The sequence below is a fragment of the Lagopus leucura genome, unplaced genomic scaffold, assembly GCF_019238085.1.
Source record: "Lagopus leucura isolate 7727_CA_CO unplaced genomic scaffold, USGS_WTPT01 Super-Scaffold_100016, whole genome shotgun sequence".
NCBI lineage: Eukaryota > Metazoa > Chordata > Aves > Galliformes > Phasianidae > Lagopus > Lagopus leucura.
This window is the reverse complement of record NW_024962270.1, coordinates 6,076,534-6,097,053: the sequence shown is the minus strand read 5'-3', so window position 1 is coordinate 6,097,053 and position 20,520 is coordinate 6,076,534. Positions and strand designations below refer to the sequence as shown.

General features: G+C 36.4%; 1 protein-coding gene across 2 annotated transcripts in view; it reads left to right on the top strand.

Annotated features, from left to right (window-relative positions):
* KLHL4 (kelch like family member 4) overlaps window positions 1-19,081 on the top strand; it is a 32,612-nt gene extending 13,531 nt beyond the window's left edge. The window contains exons 2-11 of one of the 2 annotated variants that reach the window (XM_042876472.1): window positions 2,714-2,887; window positions 3,173-3,309; window positions 4,965-5,161; window positions 7,780-7,992; window positions 8,371-8,557; window positions 11,310-11,534; window positions 13,143-13,305; window positions 15,702-15,914; window positions 16,771-16,942; window positions 17,498-19,081. In XM_042876472.1, the coding sequence (XP_042732406.1) occupies window positions 2,714-2,887; window positions 3,173-3,309; window positions 4,965-5,161; window positions 7,780-7,992; window positions 8,371-8,557; window positions 11,310-11,534; window positions 13,143-13,305; window positions 15,702-15,914; window positions 16,771-16,942; window positions 17,498-17,557 (1,741 nt within the window). In that variant the 3' untranslated portion in view covers window positions 17,558-19,081. The remainder of the gene's footprint in view (window positions 1-2,713; window positions 2,888-3,172; window positions 3,310-4,964; window positions 5,162-7,779; window positions 7,993-8,370; window positions 8,558-11,309; window positions 11,535-13,142; window positions 13,306-15,701; window positions 15,915-16,770; window positions 16,943-17,497) is intronic. The other variant, XM_042876473.1, reaches the window with a different exon arrangement.
* The last annotated feature ends 1,439 nt before the right edge of the window (window positions 19,082-20,520 follow it).

Genomic DNA, 20,520 nt, shown 5'->3' with positions numbered 1-20,520 from the left:
TTTCCCTTTCCCTTTCCCTTTCCCTTTCCCTTTCCCTTTCCCTTTCCTTTTCTTTTCTAAACAAAAGTACCATATTTTCGCTATGCTTTACAAGTCCTTATGGGAAAACTGAAATTATTTCACTTGGTTCTCTACCTAAGATGAAATTGTGCAGCGCAGCAACTTTGAAATCATTTAAGTATAGATTTACCTTTGCTCTCTCCAGGATAATCTGAAATCTTAAGTTCTTAATACTAATGCCATTGGTGTTAACACATCTTAGCATCCTAGTCAGCACTATCACAAAGGTGGCATTAAGCTACTCAGGTTTCTGATTCTTCAGAACAGTTTTTAGTAATTTCCCTTCTGACTAATTGAAAACTAATTACTTTAGTTTTCACAAGGCCATCACAATGCACCTCTGGAAATCTTATTACTTAATACACTTCAGATTTTTTTTGTCCAAACTCATACACATTTTATAGAAAACTAGTAATTCTCCATCCACTTCATGCTTCTGGGTAGATTTGCATGAACGGTGAGATCTCTTAATGTGCTGTATTCTCATGGAACAAGACAAGACAGGTAGATACATTCAAGTTAACACATCTGCAGCTAGCTTGCCTATCTCTGTAATGCAGTCTGCAGCACCTCTGATTTTATTTCAGCATCAGACTTACTGATATTTTTCTCGACTTCCTCCTTCCAGGTACTTGAACCTCTGTCTTCTTTAAGTTCACTGCATTTTTCCTCCCTAGATTTAAATTTCTGAAGCTCTGTATTTCAGTTATCTGCGTATCAGTAATAGTCACACACAGAAGGAAACAGAGAAATATCTCAGAATTTAATTTACCCCCTCCATATTATACTATACTTACTATTTTGAATCAGCTGCTGAAAATAAACCGTCAACTACAGAATTATATTTACAAAGTTAGCCAGTGTTGGTTTTTGTTTTTTTTTTTTTCCTTCTAGTACTCTTCAATCTCTGCAGACCTTATTTTTTTAAAGTAATTATATGGTTGGTGTTATTTCTGCTGCAATTAAAGGTTACTCTAGGACATACAAGGAAAAAAAAAAGTAGCCAGAACTGAGTAAAATGATTGGACTATAAGACTCTTTTCAAATCTTTACTGCTTGAAAATGACTGCCCTACTCCCAAATGCATACATTCTATTGGAAATTGCTAATTTCAAGAAACTGGTACCGTGCATTTGCAGTAGGGATGAATGAATATTACTCTGGCTGAACTCTGACACATTAAGGATAAGAGCAATGTAATACATCAAAATAGAGTACTTAAAATGAATATAATGAGACTGAAACAAAATATGCTTGGAAAAAAATGTTTGAAGTGTGACAGAAAGCTTAAGAGATAAATAGCAAAACAAGAATGTTACAGAATATGAAGTTGGCATCAAGTAGTTGGTGCAAAACTAATGAGCATATAATCTAATTTTTCAGCTTCTTCATTTTCAATGAAGCACTGAAGCAAAACAAACAAAGTATAGTCATTAAACTGAGACAAATTAATTTTTGTAAGCTGCAAACTACAAAGGATACATCTTATAGGTGAACTTGATTTGCCCCTTTTTCTTAAAAGAAAGAAAAAAGAAAGAAAAATAAAAGAAAATGCACTTGACATTGTAGTAAAGAGCTTCAAAAGAAAGATAGAGCTTATTGCATTGATTTGGTATGTTTTAATATGTTTGTAAATAGTAATAGAATCTGAGTTTGCCCAGAGAGAAATATACACACATATGTGCACATCTGAGGGTTTGAGATGCACTGGTTCCTCAGGTGGCGCACACACACACACAATAATATAACACATATTATGTAATATAATACTCTGAGATATTGTAACTAAAATATTATAAGCTGAGAAGCCATTATCTATAAAGTCTAGACTAAGTAAAATAGTGCTGCAGATTGTAGCATTAGTGATAAAGATGCATATTAAGAAATGCACTGCTATCTTACAAGAAACAGGTGAAAAAAAAGCTTTTCTAAGAAAGTATCAATAATATTTCAATCTGCAACATGATCCATATTAGAAGACAGTAAGGAAAAAAATCATATAAATAGGTTTTATGGCTATTTATAAGTGGGACATCTAACAGAGTTTTGTAGTGGGAAGAATATATTTTTATAACACACATTTCCTTGAAAAGGAATTAGTTTATTTGCATTCAGATTGTAAAGGTAACAGAATCTACTAATTTCATCAGTTTTTGGCTCAGTGATTTGCCTAGAATTATATGTCAGTTGTCAGATTGTCTTCTGATTAATTCCCATTTCATACAGTAATAAAGACGTACAAAGTATGAAGGAAACAGAAATAAGACCTAAAGAAACATTATAGACAAACTTTCATTCCACAGGCTATTTCAGGTAGAACAGATTGCCATTTGCATGTTCTGTCTGTGAGTGGTCAGCAGGTTGCATTTATCATGGTGCATCCTGGACACAGGATAGGTAGGAAGCAGAAAACTCAGCAGCACCACCTCACCACAATAATTTTTCCTTCCTTGACCTCAGAATTTATAGGCAGTCTTGCAAATGAAAATTTGCAGATACCAAACCAAAACAAATGTAAGAAGGCATAGCAAGACCAGAATCCTAAAAGCCTTTATAGCTTAAGCTTCTGTGATGCCTTTTGAACAAAACTTATGTAAAGAACATAATCAGAGCTTGTAAGGTTGCAGTCCCTGTATGTGCTCTTTCATCACAGGCTGTCTGCGACCAGCAGCTCACTGCTTGGCATGAACACCAATGGCTCTGAGGAGTACTTCCACTCTACAAACCACGCAGAGCAAACGTTCCGCAAAATGGAAAATTATCTGCAGCAGAAACAGCTGTGCGATGTTCTTCTCATAGTAGGAGACCAGAAGATTCCAGCTCACAGGTACCTGCCCCACTTGGGTTTACATGGCTTCAAAGCCTGGTATTTTCAAACACTAGGGAAATGTACGCCTACCCTGTCTGGTTATAAATGATCAGTCACTGCAGAAGTAGGTTATTAATTACCCTTTTAACTTCACTGCTCACTACTGTACGATTCAAATCCTACTGTAAGAGAACGTTTCTAAAACACACACACGCCATTTACTACACAGTATTATTGAATTCCACGCTTGTTATGAATATTACGGAATAATGTGCAGTCCTCCTAAAATGCTTCTATTTCAAGGTTGGTTCTCAGTGCAGTGTCTGATTATTTTGCTGCAATGTTCACTAACGATGTACGTGAAGCAAAACAAGAGGAGATCAAGATGGAGGGAGTGGACCCGGATGCGCTGAAGGCTCTGGTGCGTTATGCCTACACAGGTAAGTCCTCCATCACCCACATCTGCTATGTAGATATATATCTCCTGCTTGCTTTCCCTCAGTTTTCGGAATTTAACCTTATATTGTTGGACCTCAAAGGGTTGAACCAAGTAGCCAAGAAGACCAACTCAGAGAACTGTGAAATCGCTTGTACAAGCGCTATGCCAAGCAGGGTAAAGCAACGCAGAACATAACTGCTGTGTACACAATCAGAAATATCCAGATCATTCAAACCTGTGCAATTGCTTCTGGATGTTTGTGTATTCTGTGTTTAGCAAGATACTCAGGAAGACGGCAGCCACCCCAGCCAGAAAGCTAAAATGAAAAGCCCTTTCCTCTTCCAAGCTATGAAGTTCTGTGGCAAAACATGCACAGCTCTTGAAAGGAGAAAATTGCTTCTCCACAAAGTACTAACACTAAAGCAAACAGAAAAACAGCTTTCTGAATTTACGAACATTTGCCGATAAACTGATCCACCTCCTCAGTTTGCACCTATCACCAGTAACATTCAATTTTTCCTTCTCAACTGATGTCCCACACAGGACATTCCTAGCTAGCTTTTGAGAATGGAATAGCACAATTTACATATCAAGACAGGGAGGCTGGAAGACATACTATAGGTATGTATCAATATTTGTATAGTACTCATACTTTAAAAAGGGGTTACAGTAACTATAGATTAAATTAAAACAAAGACTCCAATGTAATTAATATAATGGTATTATAATAAATGTCAAAAACAGAGGACTTCTTCGCTTGCTAGGTCAGGCACTTCATCAATCTTGACTGTTGTGTAAAGAGACAAATCTCAAGAAAGATAAGCCATCTGCAATTCCAGATTGGAAACAGAAGTTTCTATACACAAAATAGACCCTTTATGTGCTTGTGGATACAAGCAAAAAGATAAACACGGGCAGGAGGGAATGCTGCATAACATGCATAAGGCACTGAATAAACATAAATCACCCAAGGAAATAGATTAGACCAAATGCAAAGAAATGGTGGTGGGCTGCTTATTACCCACATGTATCTAAAAATCATCCCATCTAATTAAATTTCATCTCTTTCAGAATAGCATTTTAATGCTGGATATCAACTAGGGAATCAAAGTATCCACTAAGCGTAAGAATGGATAATCTAATTAAATAAACACCTTCCAGTCTGTTTATGAACATTAAAAAAATCTCACAATCACATAATCATTTCATAGATAAATGAGGAAATCAGGTTTCCTGCAAGCATTTACTGTTAGCATTTCCTAGCTATTGATACTGAAATTCTCGTGTGTAATACAAATTCATGATACATTTTTCAGGAACCCACACGTGAATTTTGGGAAAGGTTTTTGTCTAATCCCCTCTTTGTCTTTATTTCTTTTTTCAAGTAAAATCAGATCTGATAGTGTTAGAGTTTCAGTACAAATGTTCCAGTAATTTTATTCAAAATCCACCAAATCCTTTAAGTCTCTTAAGATGTGTTTAAAGACTCCTTCAGCATTAAAGGAAAATGAACCTGTGAATCACAGGCCACTTTTCAATTTATTTTTTTTTTTTGCAGGAACAGAAAAAGTAGGGAGTGGGAAGATTTCAAGTAAATAAAGTTACAAAGAAAATGACCGAAAACTTGTATTTTTTCCCTACATGCAAACTGCACAGGTATTCTAGAGTTAAAGGAAGACACTATAGAAAGTTTGCTAGCTGCAGCTTGTCTTCTCCAGCTATCCCAGGTCATTGAGGTATGCTGCAACTTTCTCATGAAGCAGCTCCATCCTTCCAACTGCCTGGGGATCCGCTCCTTTGGGGATGCTCAGGGCTGCACAGAGCTCCTGAAGGTGGCACACACATACACTATGGTAAGTTAAAGAATCTACCTGTTTTACAATTAGAATGTTAACATCAAGTGTGAATACTTTCCCAGAAAACATAGGGACTTTGGTGAAGCAGAGCAAGCTTTCTGAGCCTGATGCAGTGGCTGTGCTTTTCCTGCACTGGCAAAGTCCCTGACCTGGGGACATCTCTGCCTAGCTCAGACTCCAAAGAGAAATTTCAGGTCTGTGACTGTTACAGAAGCATTTGAAGGAGAGAAGAGTGTGCATGGAAAACCAAATATTCAGTAATGCTTCCTATTTCAGAATTTTGTTTTGTTTTGGAGAAGGAGACATTTACTGAACTGAAATTCATATGATTGGCATGCATTTCTTAAAAAAAAAAAAAAAAAAGTAACAGGGCATTAACATAGACAACGTCAAAAGGAAAAATAGTAATGGCCCATTCACGTGTTGTTGATTCAACACCAAGAAAATTCCAAAGCTGATTTTAAGGTGAGGCACATACACAACAAAATCCAAAATAAAGAATGTATGAGAAAAATTTGGAATGCTAAAAAGAAGCACATCTTTGACTGAAGCATAATCCTCCTCCGGCTGAAAGTGAGAAATGAATATTCAGTGTGGAAACAGAGAAGCAAGATAGCTGGCTGTGAAACCAAATCAAGGGATAAATATTCAGGGCATCAAGATGTGCTATAGCATCTTTAAACACAAAAAGAATAGCAACCACTACAGCTAAATGGATATAAAAAGAACTCCTTGTTAGGAGACACATGGCAGCTTTATGCTTGAAATATTAGCACAGTATGTCAAAACCAGTTTAGAGGCTTCATAATGCTAAGAGCATTCCAGGAAGAGACCGCACACTTCCACATGATGAAGTAAATGAGAGTGGCAAGTGCAGATTGAGGGCACTGGTTGTGCTCCTTCCTGTCATACTAATGAACGGTTTGCTCAGCAGCTATCTAGATTTCTTTTATATTTTAAAGTTTGAAAAAGGACACTGAAGCTAGAAGGATCACTCAAGCCCTACATAACAGCATTGTCCTTGCTGCTCCATGCTATTATATCCTCAGCTGAAAACAGGAAATTCCCCCCTCTGCTACCCCTTTTGTCTCACAAGTCCCAGCCACATGGGCCTCAACTGTAACTGTTTTAAATTCACAGACCAGATTTCTGAGCTGATTTTCAAAAGACATTGGAGAAAAGAGATTGTACCAATGCATGCACACAAACCGTTGTGGAAGAGGATAAATAAAACATTCTGTTTTGTGTCAGGCCAGCCTCAACCACTTGAAAATGTGTACCTCAGGGAAAAGACTATAAAGATGTACTGTAAATACAGAAATCATCCAAATGAATTAGTAACATTTAAACACTTACAGAAGATAAGCTATAAACACCACATCCATTCAACAAAAACAGACACAAAGGAGGCTTTTCCCTTCATCTACTTCAGCCATTGATGCAGAGTATTAAGTTTCCTGCCTAGTATCTTTACATGCAGATAGACATTGTTCTGATAAACATCTTGTACTATATTTGTACCTACATGTGGACTGGCCTTCCTGTTCCTAATCTCTGAATGTCACAAAATATTAAAGCAGGATGTGCACAGCACAGAAAAGTTAACATATCCTCTAATCACTAGTACTTCAATATTTATATACTCAGTAGAGCTCTCTTGTAAAGAGTTGCAGAAAGCTGAGACTACTGAAAATAAATAATACAAACATCAGTAACTAAAATCTCTTCCTTTGTCCTATTTCTGATTTCTCATAGAATACATTTCTTCCAGGTACATAAATGGAAAGTAGTGGTTCAAATACGGGTAAAATCCAACGTGCATTTCTCTGCACGTAACTTCAGAAAACAGCTAACAAAGTATTTCTCTGGAATTAGCATAAGCAATCATAAAATATTTCAATATCAATTATAGTATTCTTGTACTGGCCTGTACAATGTAATACTTTTATGGAAAATAATTCTTTGAAAGGTTCAAACGATTTCATATTTGTGATCATGTCTGGAGTTGGTTGTTTTATCATAACGCTAGATTATGGTATTAGACCACTTTCTCAAGATTTGCCCAGTTTGCATTTGCCCCTGAAGTACTGTCAGAAAAGTGAGTTTAATTTCCCTCCATTTTCTACTGCAGAGTAGAGACATACAGTCAGCACCAGACACAGCAAAGAACTGCAAATCGGAAGAGTTTAAAGCTTGGAAGTCCACTTGTAACACAAGCTATACACTTAATTTGAATACCCACCTACCATTCATAACATACACCATATATCTTCAAATTGTGTCTCTATTAAGATGCAGTGTTAAGATCACACTGATGGTGAAAACTGCCAGTAGCAAATCCATACCAACAGGAATCCTGCCAACTGCAGCCATAAGCATGGTAGTGGTGAAGTTGATCATTGGTCCTCAGCTCTACAAGAGCAAAGCTTCAAAGAGACACCAGTCTCCCTCAAATGGTAGAAGGGGGTTCCTTGACTTATAGAATATCTATTATATTTCCCTACACCCTAGAACAAAACAGAACTACAGTATATGCAAAGACTATATTACCTAAGAAAAGGTTAATTCAAGGTGTGAAAATCATGAGTGCATTGAAATCTATTCTTTCCTTTTAGGAACATTTCACAGAAGTTATTAAAAACCAGGAATTTCTTTTACTCCCTGCTAATGAGATTGCGAAACTCCTGTCTAGCGATGACATCAATGTTCCAGATGAGGAGGTTATATTCCAGGCATTAATGATGTGGGTGAGACATGATTTGCAAAACCGGCAACAAGATCTGGGGATGCTTCTATCTTATATCAGACTGCCTCTACTTCCCCCTCAGGTATGGAAATGAAGGGCTAACAGGGGCCTTAACCATAAACTGAAAACAAAACAACACCTGTAGAGAAGTACTGCTTTCTGCTTCTGATTTGTTGTTTCCTGATGTGGAAGTTTTTGTTGTGTTTTTTTTTTTTTTTGTTAACTCCATAATAGGTATGATTATTATTTGTAATAGTAAGAATGTAAGACAGAAAAAGAAGTAAATCCAATGATTGTGCTCACAATTATCTTTATAAACATATCAGTCTCGTGGTATCTCAAAAGTACATTTCTTTCCCAGATAGCACTTTCTTTGTAGCTACATAGACTTTACTTACTGAAGTGCATCCAACTTTTAATGATGTGGATACACATAAGATCATCACTTTTCGTTTCTTAGTTGCTAGCCGATCTAGAAAATAGTCCAATGTTTGCAGACGACTTAGAATGCCAGAAACTTCTCATGGAGGCTATGAAGTACCATCTCCTACCAGAAAGACGGTCTATGATGCAGAGCCCTCGAACAAAGCCTAGGAAGTCTACAGTGGGTGCACTTTATGCTGTAGGAGGCATGGATGCCACTAAAGGTAAGCTGAAATATTTATTTGTACTGAGTAATTGTATTACAGACACGCAGAGAATACATGACAGTTACTGAAAAGTTTGTTAGACAAACAGCAATTTAAAGATGGAAAAGGAGGGAAAAATTGCAGAAGTCAATCCCATATGTTAGATATTCTTCCATCTTGCAAGCACCCTGTTTCTAAATAATATACATACAGCCATAAGTTCAGACAAGATTCAAATAGTGATCTTAACATCCAAAATTTTACAAGAATTTGTGCAAAGTTTGACTTTACAAACCAGAAAAAAATTAACATTCAAAATATTTCAAGAAATATTTATCATTATTTTAGAACCCTGCTGTTTTTTCAGGATCACATATAGAATTTTCTTCAGTTTTGTAGCTGAAAGCTAAATGCTATAGATACATTCCAGTTTTTATGATTTGATTTTCACAACTGCAACCGTTTTACAGCTTTACAAATTACACTATTCCATTTAGTAGGAAGTATATTAAACTACTTTCTACAGGACTCTGCTGCTCAGTGCCAAAAAAACTGTTATTAGTTTAAAGTCTAGTGACTTTCTGATCAGCATTACCTTTAGCTGTGCAAATTCACCATTAACAGAATCACAGAGCAGTTAATCCATTTCGTGGTTTGGAAAAAGTTGCTGATGACTAACATTTCCTATGCAGTGCTACCTTACTACCCTCTGCAATCAAATCCAATGCAAACTGTGTGTTCACTGCGATTGTAACACGAAACATTCGTTCTCGGGACCATTTAGAAAAAGGAAGTGAAGCAATAACGACTAGTGAAATTTAATTAGCAATACTTGTTATTTATGAATGACATAAAATAACCAAGAACTCAAAATTACCCTTGAACTATTAAAAATTGGAATAAAATTTTATAATAGGTTTTTTTCAGTAAAGATTATACAAGGAATGGGCTATTTCAGTCAACATCTTCATTTCCTGTTGGTGCCTCTTCTACTTATTACCTTGGAGTAAAGCCAGCTCTTTGAACTTTTGCCTTTTGATGGTTAGAAGAACAGCACTTCCTCTCCTCCCTGCTGTTCTCTATATCTCTGACTCATACCTTCAGCCTGAGCTGGACTGTAAGATAAAGGAAACAGAACCTAAGAGACTGTGAGGCACTGGAAGAACATCTCTGAGAAGGGGAGAACTGAACCTCTGGCTAGAATGTGCTTTCTGTGATAAAGAAAACAAGAACTCAGAGAGTGCCAGGTTTGGCTTTGTGCTTATCTCAGGTGGTATGTGAAGTCAAATCTCAACTTCAAATGATCAAGAGAAGATCAAAGAGCCACTTTCAGACTAGTATTTAAAAAAAAAATGTAAATGTGCCTAAACTTGTGAAGCCTACTTTCAAGCCTCAGTAAAAATTACAGCTACAGGGTATGAACACACTGTACACCTTAATATATTTTCCCCTTTTTTTTTTTTTTTTTTTTTTTTTTTTTTTTTTTTAAGAATGTGAGATACTTCTTTTTGAAGCTGAGAACTTTGGGGCACTCACATATTAGCATAAAATAAATGAGACAGAATCAAAGCAAAGAACAGCAAGCAAAGTTTGCTCTGAGAGTTGCTCAGAATTAAATTTCTTTTATAGCAGATGGATCAGGTAGCTTCTTCCCTGATCTGTGTATCTGGAAAGGCACACAGAAGGCAACAAATGTATCACATAAGCTCTTGTTTCACTACATTTGTTGAGTATAGCAGCTGAACTTCAGCAGGTTTTACTGAAGAAAACATCTCTAAAGCAAACTATCTTTTCTGCATTAGTGATTGCTTGTTTTGCAGTCACAAACCATTTATCCATGAACTGCCTATTGTTATCCTCAACATATAAGTTCTCTCGTTACAAATCTCAGTCAAGGAGCAGACAGGAAATCAGCTCTGTTTTTCTCATCTGGTTGCCTTCAGTTGAGCTGAAGTTGAGCTCCAGAGCGTGCTGCTTGTGCAACTGGCAACTGCCTCTTCCTGCCTCAGCACTGCTCAGCCATTTTCCCTTTGTGCTAAATCAGCTCTCATGGGGGCAATTACAGCAGCTGAGTGTGACTGACAGGAGCCAGCAGATGGAAAATTGTCAGTTTTGAATGGCAGGGAATTAGGGCCTTATGAATAGTTTCAGTAAAACCATGACCAGAAGTTCAGTGACCTGAAAAAACCGAAAAGGCAACTTACATATTACAGCAATCAGTTACTGCAAGGCTGCACAGGTGAACCTCACAGAAGCTGCCTGTGGAAGGCAAATGTGCAATCAGACTTCAGCCTTCTGCCTGCCTCCACTGCACCAAGGAAACCAATGCAGACAGATTTATAGATGCACTTTTAGTTTTAGGGGGCACTACTGATTTAGGCAAAAACATGGTTAACAAGTATATAGTTGTGAGGTACCATGCTCAGAAAGAATTAAGAACAAATAAACCAACTACCCTAATACTTCTTAACTGAGTGACAGATTTAACTTATCTACAATTGTTCAGTACTAAAAAAATAGCTGTAATTCTGCACCTTCCTATCAACGTTTTATTCCTATCTATTTGATAATTATATATGCATGCAATTAATACAGCTGTCCCACTGTTTACTCTTGTAACTGAAGCTCTCAGGAAGATGTAGCAAAGGTCAAAGTACAGAATTTCAGTCTCTTAAAATTTAATAATGTACAAAATGGATCAACTCCTGACTGCTGCACAGCGAGCAGTTCAAGGCTGTCTCATATTGCATCATATTATTGTTTCTAATAGGCACCACTACAATTGAAAAGTATGACCTTAGGACTAATAGCTGGTTACAAATTGGTACCATGAACGGCAGACGATTACAGTTTGGAGTTGCAGTAATTGACAACAAACTCTACATTGTGGGAGGAAGAGATGGTCTGAAAACCTCCAACATTGTTGAATGTTTCAACCCTATCACCAAAGTCTGGACTATAATGCCCCCTATGTCAACGCACAGACACGGCCTAGGTAAGAGATGCTGCATTTGAAAATACTTTGGATCACAAACAGATTCATTCTGACTGACAATTTTTTTAAGCCTTTACTAAAATGCAGCAATATTTGCAGAAGATATTTTTCAAAGACAAATTTGCCCATTGCCATAATTTTATGAAAGTGATATCTATTAGAATTCGCCTAAATTATAGTGGTCTTCCAGGGTTAATTTTGCTTTTATAAAACTCCAGAATACAAGCAGTAGGGAGAATAATCAACTTTTCATCCAATACAGCCGCCAAGGTGTATGTTTCCAATACAGAAACAACATGATTTTCAGCTTTTGAAAATAATGACTTAAGCTCATTGCTACCAAACACCTCTGAAAATCAGATCAGAGAGTTACCAGTGTTGAAGAAAACATTGCTGTTACAAAATTAGCACAACTTCACTAATTTCAATGTTGAAATTACAAGTTCCATAGTGCACAGCTACAGTCTGACACCTATGGCCTTTACTGCCCAGTAATCCTAGTATTCACAGTGAATTAATAAAAAATCTAGAATACTCTTCTGCAACAATAAAAAATAAGTTTAACATTGAGACTGCGGGAGGGAATATGGCTTCTGAAAAACAAATAATAGTAAGAAGTAAAGGACAAGAAGGCAACACAGAATGAAGTCGCTATGCAGGGGCATGATTCTAGCCAACAAATAAGTTGCAGTAGTGAAGTCTTGAGTGCCCAGAGTCAGGCTTCTGTCTGTTTATCAGCCCAATTTGCAAAGCTGCCTTACGCTTACAGGTCCCATTAGTTTCAATGTAATTTTGTGGAGAGTTAAGTATATTTGGAAAAAAAAAAAAAATTAGGCCATGTATATTTAGACCTGAAAAGATGGATTTAGAAAACTTTTAAGCAGCCAAATTCCAACATCTTGCCTTACCTAAAAGGGAGCAAAGATCAGCGACAGGCACAGCTTCCCAAAGGGGAGAGGCACCTCTTGCTGAGGATGGTAAGTAACACAGGATGTGTTCACAGAGAGCTTTGAACAGACAGCCAAGTTCACTCTCCTGTGCCTCAAGGACAGCACATACAAGCCAGCTCTTATTTCCACTCACCAGGCACCAGAACAGTACAGTACAGGCAATGAGGCCAGCCAGCTGCCATCCAGTTTGGCTTCATGCTGGTGGGACTACAGAGCTTCAGCAGGCTCAGAAGAAGGGACAGGTAGTTGGCTGCTCTGGGCAATTTTTTCATTGGCTCAAGGTCTTTGTTTTCTTTTTGCTTTGTTTTGTTTTGAAAGAAGAGCATTGTTTCTCATGTAGGGGGTGCAGATTTGATTCAGAACAAGGTCAACAGAACTGGGAGAAAAATTCCAAGAGAACATCAAAACTAAAGCAGCTTTCTTCTGATCTTTAGGCAAAAGATAATGCTTATTTTGAAAGATACTGTAGTACAAAATATTTTGTTTATCTTTGTTTATTCTTCTTAATGACAAGCCAGCTTTTAGTTAGCTTAATACCAGCTGAAATTGCTTATCTGTATACAAGCAATTAAAGCGAGAAGTTAATACTTTATAAATCACCGAAATTATTAGATACAGTAATCTGTCCCTAATCTGTCCCTGTCTCCTATTCTTCAAGGAGTAGCAATGCTGGAAGGACCAATGTATGCTGTTGGTGGCCATGATGGCTGGAGTTACCTGAACACCGTAGAAAGATGGGACCCTCAAGCCCGGCAATGGAATTATGTTGCCAGCATGTCCACCCCCCGAAGCACTGTAGGGGTTGCAGCATTAAATAGCAAGTATGTCAACAGGAAAAACTCTCTGCTTTTTCATTTACTTCCTTCCATTGAAATGCAGTTTCTTACATTTTCAATCTTATATAAATAAATATATATATATATATATAACATATAAATATATATATAATAAATCACCACAAGAAAACAAAGAGAAAATGTAATGCACAAAAATAAGAAAGAAAAGCTTTTCCTCTGTTATGTAGTAAACTATTTTCTAAATAGCAGACATGTTTTAAACACTTTTCAAGTTAAGGCGATTTGAAAATCAGAATTTTACCTGGACTATTGATCAAATACCTTAAAAAAAACCCAAATTTATGTTTGCATTTTGAAATCAGTGTATCTAAGGAGCACCATTTGAAATAACTTCCCCCTCTTCAGCAAAGAAACAGAAAAGCCTAGTAGAATAGGAAAACCTGGTAGAAAACGTCAGGTTACACTGAGAAGTGTAGCTTGAGCCAATACTCCCTTTTATTTCAATCTGAGGTAGACAGCCTCTTAGTGCAGAGTTTGTAGGGGCCCAGAAAAGCTGCATGCAGAAATTTGTTTTTATCCTGAAACCTTATCAATGGCTTTCCTGCTCACTTCTTAAACTCCAGTGATTTATGAAAGAGAAGGATATAGAGTAAAAATGAAAATGTCAGATATTTGCAAACATAAATCTTCTTCATATACAAAAACCAAGCCTTTGCAATAGAACATGACAAGATTTTAAACATTTATTCAAAAATCTGAGAGGAGTAGAACTGTCTGTCCAAGTCCCTGTTCTATCCCAAAGGAAACGCTCTCAGCATAAGCTAGAAATTCCTGTGGGTGCCTTTCACAGGGATGTGCAGGAAACAACTTTGTCAGAGAGGAAATCCAGCCCAATCCCGACTCTGTTCTCAATCACTCTCGATATACCCTGTCTCCTGCCTGGCTTAAATCACGTCTGTTAGCTCAGTGATGTAATCACTGGCATAGCAGGGGAAGCCAAACTCAAACGTCCATCATTCAGTGCTACTGCTGCAGTCCAGCCAAGCAAAATGCTTCTCCTCTTTCTGTTTCCCTAAGGCATGCTGTATTTTTTCTATTCAATCCTATCAGAAAACACATACTTTCAGTGGGGCAACACTTCTGAACAATAAAAGGTCTACTGAAAACATCAGTCAATAAAGGAATATGTGATTCTTCCTCAGGGAATGAGACAAGATTTTTAAAGATCTTTAGATGATTCTAGGTATGCTAGGGAAAAAGAACAATCTGCTTGCAAAGTCAGAGATTTCCTCTCTCTGTGAAAGCTGTGTAAACAAGTAGACTGTATCTAAGAGTAAGGTATGAAAAGAAAAAAAATCCCATTCTCAAGTCTTTTTATGGGCCAAGCAAAAAACTGCACAACAGGACTCAAGCCTGTGTTCGACTCACAAACATTAGAAGACAGAACTAAAATTTTTGTATTGCTCTAGAAGTCAAGATTGTTCTTTTGAAATCCTACATCAGAGCAGTGTAAAACTTGTCCCAGTCACTGGAGACAGACAAGCACATCTTAAGTAAAATTCAACTAACTGGATTTGGGTGACTTGCTCTGGACAAGCTGAGGTGCTCGCTAGGTCTCTAATTAATTGCACTAAAAAACCCTTTATTTCATAGCAGTAAGTAATGGCCAGAGTGGGAAAAGGATCTGAACAGCCTGGCACAGTTGACATCCACTATGTATACTATCACAGTCTAGCAGCACCAAAGCTAGCTAGAAATACAAAAGAGATTCAGACTTCGTAAAATTGATTGACAAAGAGACACAAAGTGCTTCTTAATGAGGATTTCCACTGTTCCCCTTTATATGTTGTCATATTTTGTTTCAACAAGAGCTAGTTTGAATCTCCAGTAGTTTGCTAAGTGCCTTTAATGCAGAAAAGATGAGAAGACCTATCAGTAAGGTAAATTCTGCCTAAAGATTTTCTTAAATACAAACACTGAGGAAAATATACTTAATATACATTTGATATACATAAATATACATAAGTTTTTGAAAGATAATGATAGCATTGAAGTTTTCATTACGTATTAATGGTATAGGAAAATTGCTTAATGTCAAATATTTCATACGACTGACAAAGAAAATACTCCAACTGTGTTACAAACATTAGTAGTACTTCTCATAAATTTCACCTATGGCTTAACATTTAGAGAAGATGATACAGACTTCTAATTTTCTTACGTGGCTGCTTGAAGCTACATTATAAAATGAAGAAAATACAGCATGAAAAACCCATTGTGCAGAGAAAGTTCCAGAGCAAAGTGGCCAGAGAGCAAATATAAGGCATACTGGGAATTTTAAAATGGTCTGAATAAAGTTAATAAAATATTCTTATTAAAAGGACTGAAATTGTTTGTCTTCCTGTGGGTAATTATCCCAGACTGTATGCAGTTGGTGGACGAGATGGGAGCTCCTGCTTAAAATCAATGGAATGTTTTGATCCACATACAAACAAGTGGAGCCTATGTGCTTCAATGTCCAAGAGAAGAGGCGGTGTTGGTGTTGCAACATACAATGGGTTTTTATATGCTGTGGGAGGTCACGATGCACCTGCTTCCAACCACTGCTCTCGACTTTCCGACTGTGTAGAAAGGTAAGGACGTTTTACTTTTCTAAACACTTCAGGACATATAACAATGCAGCAAGGGAAATCTCTTCAGAATTGGAACATCACCTTTGTATAACATATTATGTTTTGTAGAATAATATTTTTGAGCATAAGAACTGATTTGCAATGATTTTGTGCTAACAAAACAACTGCCACGTGAAAATTTCAACTTGTTCTCACGTCTATTGGAGCTGACCGAGGTTAAGACAACTCAACAATACGATGAACTTAACATGGGGATTTGTATTTCTCAGGTGCCAAAATTCAGCTTTGGGCTACATCTCTTATTTACTATAGGAATAAAACTTAAAAAGTTTTAAGTTAAAAAACTCAGGAAAAAAACTTTTCATTTGTCTCTTCCTCCAACAGTTTGGCTCATGTTGACCAACGTGATAAAAACTGTATGAGATACAAACTTTGCTTAAGATCATGAGTTACATAATTAACTTTGTGAGATTATTTTGTGGTGAAACGTTTCTGGAAATGTCACTGAGAAGAAACAGAAAACATAAATCTTCATGGAGGAAGAAATAAATGAACTGAAATGAACAATTGCTGCCATGGTATCATCCCCTCAGGCTTCACCTATGTTCAAAACACACTGATTGTTAATCTGATAGAAATGTATACTTCATCACACAAAGTGAAAATAAGGGCTTGAAGATCCCTCTAGTGGCTAAATATAGAATTCAATCTTATTCCTCATGATTCTTTATACTAGTTCATAACATAAGCTAAACTCCAGTATAGGGGAAAAGAAGTAAGCATCAGCTTTTAAAATCTGAAATATCAATGTATTTCTACAACGCATTTTTCTAATTTTGATCATAAAACATTTCAGGTATGACCCTAAAACAGACACTTGGACAACAGTGGCTCCGTTGAGTGTACCCCGGGATGCTGTTGGAATTTGCCCTCTGGGGGACAGACTTTATGCTGTTGGTGGCTATGATGGCCACACATACCTGGATACTGTGGAGTCTTACGATGCTCAAAATAACGAGTGGACAGAGGTAATTAAAAATAGCAAGACCTATCTGAATAGGAAAAGTGAAAACGATTACATTGCAAAAGGGTTTTGTGAAAAATGATATATGTTAAGATGAAATAATGCTAATTAAAAGTATTTATTTAACTGGGAGTGCTTCTTTACCAAACATCATTAGAGCTGCAATGCCCTTGTTGGCAATGCCCTCTACTGGAGGGCACTTTCAACTTTTCACATTAAACACCATCAACATTGAGACCATAAGAAAGCATTAAAACTGTCAAGATTCTTTTTTAGCTACACAGTCCATGGTTTCGGATAAAAGGATATGCAAGTTTTTTACAATAACTAAAAGCAACACCACCAACCTACTCTCCAGTAGTCCTCAGCAGCTGCAGAACACTTTTTAAAAAAAACCTCAGACTGTTTTCACAGTTCTAATTAAATCTGTTTTTCGAGTGGTACATTAGTGTGAATAAACATATTGCTTTCCTTTTAATCTATAAGTAACTTATCTAGCCTGTCCATAAAAGTCTACTAAAAGTGCTTTGTCCTTTTTCACTTTCTTTTTGTTTTTAAGGAAGTTCCTGTCAATATTGGAAGGGCTGGAGCGTGCGTTGTTGTTGTGAAGTTGCCATGATGTCCATACATACTGTGAAACCAATCCGGGAGTGGGGTTTCATGAAAACTGAGCTAGAGAAGAAACACTTCTAGAAGGCAGGACAGCCCATAAACATCGTAACAGTCCTTCATCATAGAGAATAATTATCTTGGGGCCATAATGATATTAGAGCACAAGACTGGAGTCTTCCTGCACTGCAAAATCCAGATAATTTTGAAAAAGTGAATTATTTTTTAATGCCTAATGCATAAAAATCAGATGATATGTTTAAGTGGTTCAGGTTTGTTACAGAAATTTATCTGTTATTTATAAAATGCAGTAGTAAGGTGATGAATGGATGTATAAGAGTTCATAAACCTTTTTCTTTTTTATGTTAGTGGTAATTCTAATGTTTATAAAAAGAGATTTTGTATTTTAAGTAAACAAAAATGAATAAAAGAGAAATACCTTCAAAACAAAACTGTACAGAAGGAAATAGTGGACCTCAAATGTCTTTGGCAACAGAATATTCTCTGTAGAAGAAACTTCATTTCTAGATTCAGAAGTTAGATCACTAAATTAACTTCAAAATAATCATGTAATAAATCAAAGAGAAGCACAGAATGTCTTTGCTATTCTACAGTAAGGAGAAAAAATATCCATTTATAGCAGTATTTTCAACTGGATTGTACAAGAACTAGCAGGGCTAAAATATCTTTGTTTTCTTATGTACGTGCCAACTGGAAAATCTCATTTGCCAAAACAATACTAATATAATTTCCAATCACTTTCACAGTGCATCTGTATGTGATATTTTAATTCCAACCAGTGTGTCAGGTTATTGGTGGATTTGTCTTTGCCCACTAACCATCTGTTAGCATTATGTTAAACTTACTTGGCTATTCATGGAATAATCACCGTGCACTAACTTAAAATATATATATATCATATAATTGCATTCACTGAATATAACTTACAAAATGAAATTTTTATATCATATTGATATGATGATCCTTGATCTCAGCTGAAGATTACCAGCTTTGTCATGTACAGTAGAAAATCACATGCACTGTGCAACGGTCTATACCACTAATACAAGCATGTTCATGTTTTGAGATGATTAATGAATATTTACATGCATGAGATTTTCTTTTTGTGTGCCAATTTTTAATGAAGTTTTCATTTTCTTTCAGTAGTTTCATTTTTGATAATTTCAAATGCTGTAAGTGTATTTTAAAGGAAGAATGTATGTAAGATATTCTACGTTGTAAAGCACACTATTTGGGCAGTATCTACTTCAGTGTTATATTGTTGTTTTGTCAATATTAGAAAATTCGGAACAGACATGAAATCTCCCTGAAGACACAACTATGTGACTAACTTTCCTGACAGAATGTCTTTTCAGAAATCAGCAATATGGTATTTTAACAAATATATAGTATTTATCATATTGAACCCTTCTAAAAAGGAAATCTCATAAGCATATTTATAAAAAGACAGAAACATTTTTAACTTTAAATATTAATTAAAATTATGTTTATATGAAGCATGCTACAAAAAAAAAATAAACTTAACTTTCCCTGCTACGAAAATTTAATGATGTTTTAACAACTTTGCCTTTTTATTGTACGGCTCAAGAATAGAAAACAGAAGTACCACTTTTCATGGTCCAAAAGAACATAATTCTGCTTAATTCTCCTCCCTGCATCTGCTCCACAGAAATTACAATTTACCTTCAATTTCACAAGATTTAATTGCTTGAAGTTTGGGGGCTTTTGTTGTTCATTGCTGTTGTTTTGGTTATTTTTCTCCTTTCTTTCTCCAAGTCAAAACTAGCCACCACTACCACAGGCAGCTTGTCAAGTTGTTTGACTACTTGGATTTTATAACTAATGATTGCACATAGACTTGTGCACAACAGGTGAATGTAGAACAGCCAATTTTATGAGAAATGATGACAAGGATTATCACGACCTTAAAATTAGAAGTGGTAGAAAACAAAAATAAACTTTAAATACACATGTGAATTAAGGCAATAAAACAGGACCATGAACTTTCCAGAGAAAGCAGTTCTGCAGCACTTTTAGTACTAAAGTTTGTTTTCTTCCACAATATTTGTACAGCAGTGGAAAGTTATGAGAAAGGAAGCCAACAGCTAGCAAAAGGAAATTGGAAACCTAACAGGAAGACAGAAGAAAAACAAACTGGAATGAATTTGGAGACATCTAGACATTATTAGGTGAGAGGGAGCATTAGAGATGAGGTGTCATCCCTGCACATTTCCTCTGCTTCTCCAAACATGAGGAGCTGTGACAGTTTTGTTAACATCTTTGCTTATCACTTACCCTGACAGCTGCAGGCACAGCTTCCCACGGGGAGATTTCATTTTATTGATTAGAATTAATTTCTGGAAGGATTAAACTGAACTTTTGCAATAGCCACCGTGGATTTAATATTTCTAATTGGTAGCGTGGTAAGAATAACTGCAGGCAGTATGTGAGCCTCACCTCTTACTTCCCTATCTCATCTTACAGGAGAGAGGAAAAGGAAAAAACAAAGAACCTTTCACTGTCCCTTTCCCTTAAAAAGATGAACAACTGCTTTTTTTCCACAGTAAAGCTATATTCTGTTTATCTTTAAGATCTCTTGACTTCATCCCTTGTCAAAGGAAGCTGACAACAAAATGCTAGTTGAACCTTTCCCTCTTTTCAGCACAACTCCACAGCATTGTTCACACACAGTCATCACAGTCATTAAGCATTATTCACCTTCCTCATAGCCATATCCTCAAGGCCCTCTTTTCCTCCATCACAGTCCTACATAAGTCAGACGAATGACAATTTTTGTCCTTTTGGACATTAACAATCATGTTTATGGAATGTAGAGAGGAGGACTGCATTACGTTCACAACATCAACATTTACATGAGCCAGCTGTGTAAGACTAAGAAGGAAAAATACCTAAGCAATAACTGGAAGATAACTCAGAATTATTTAGAAATAA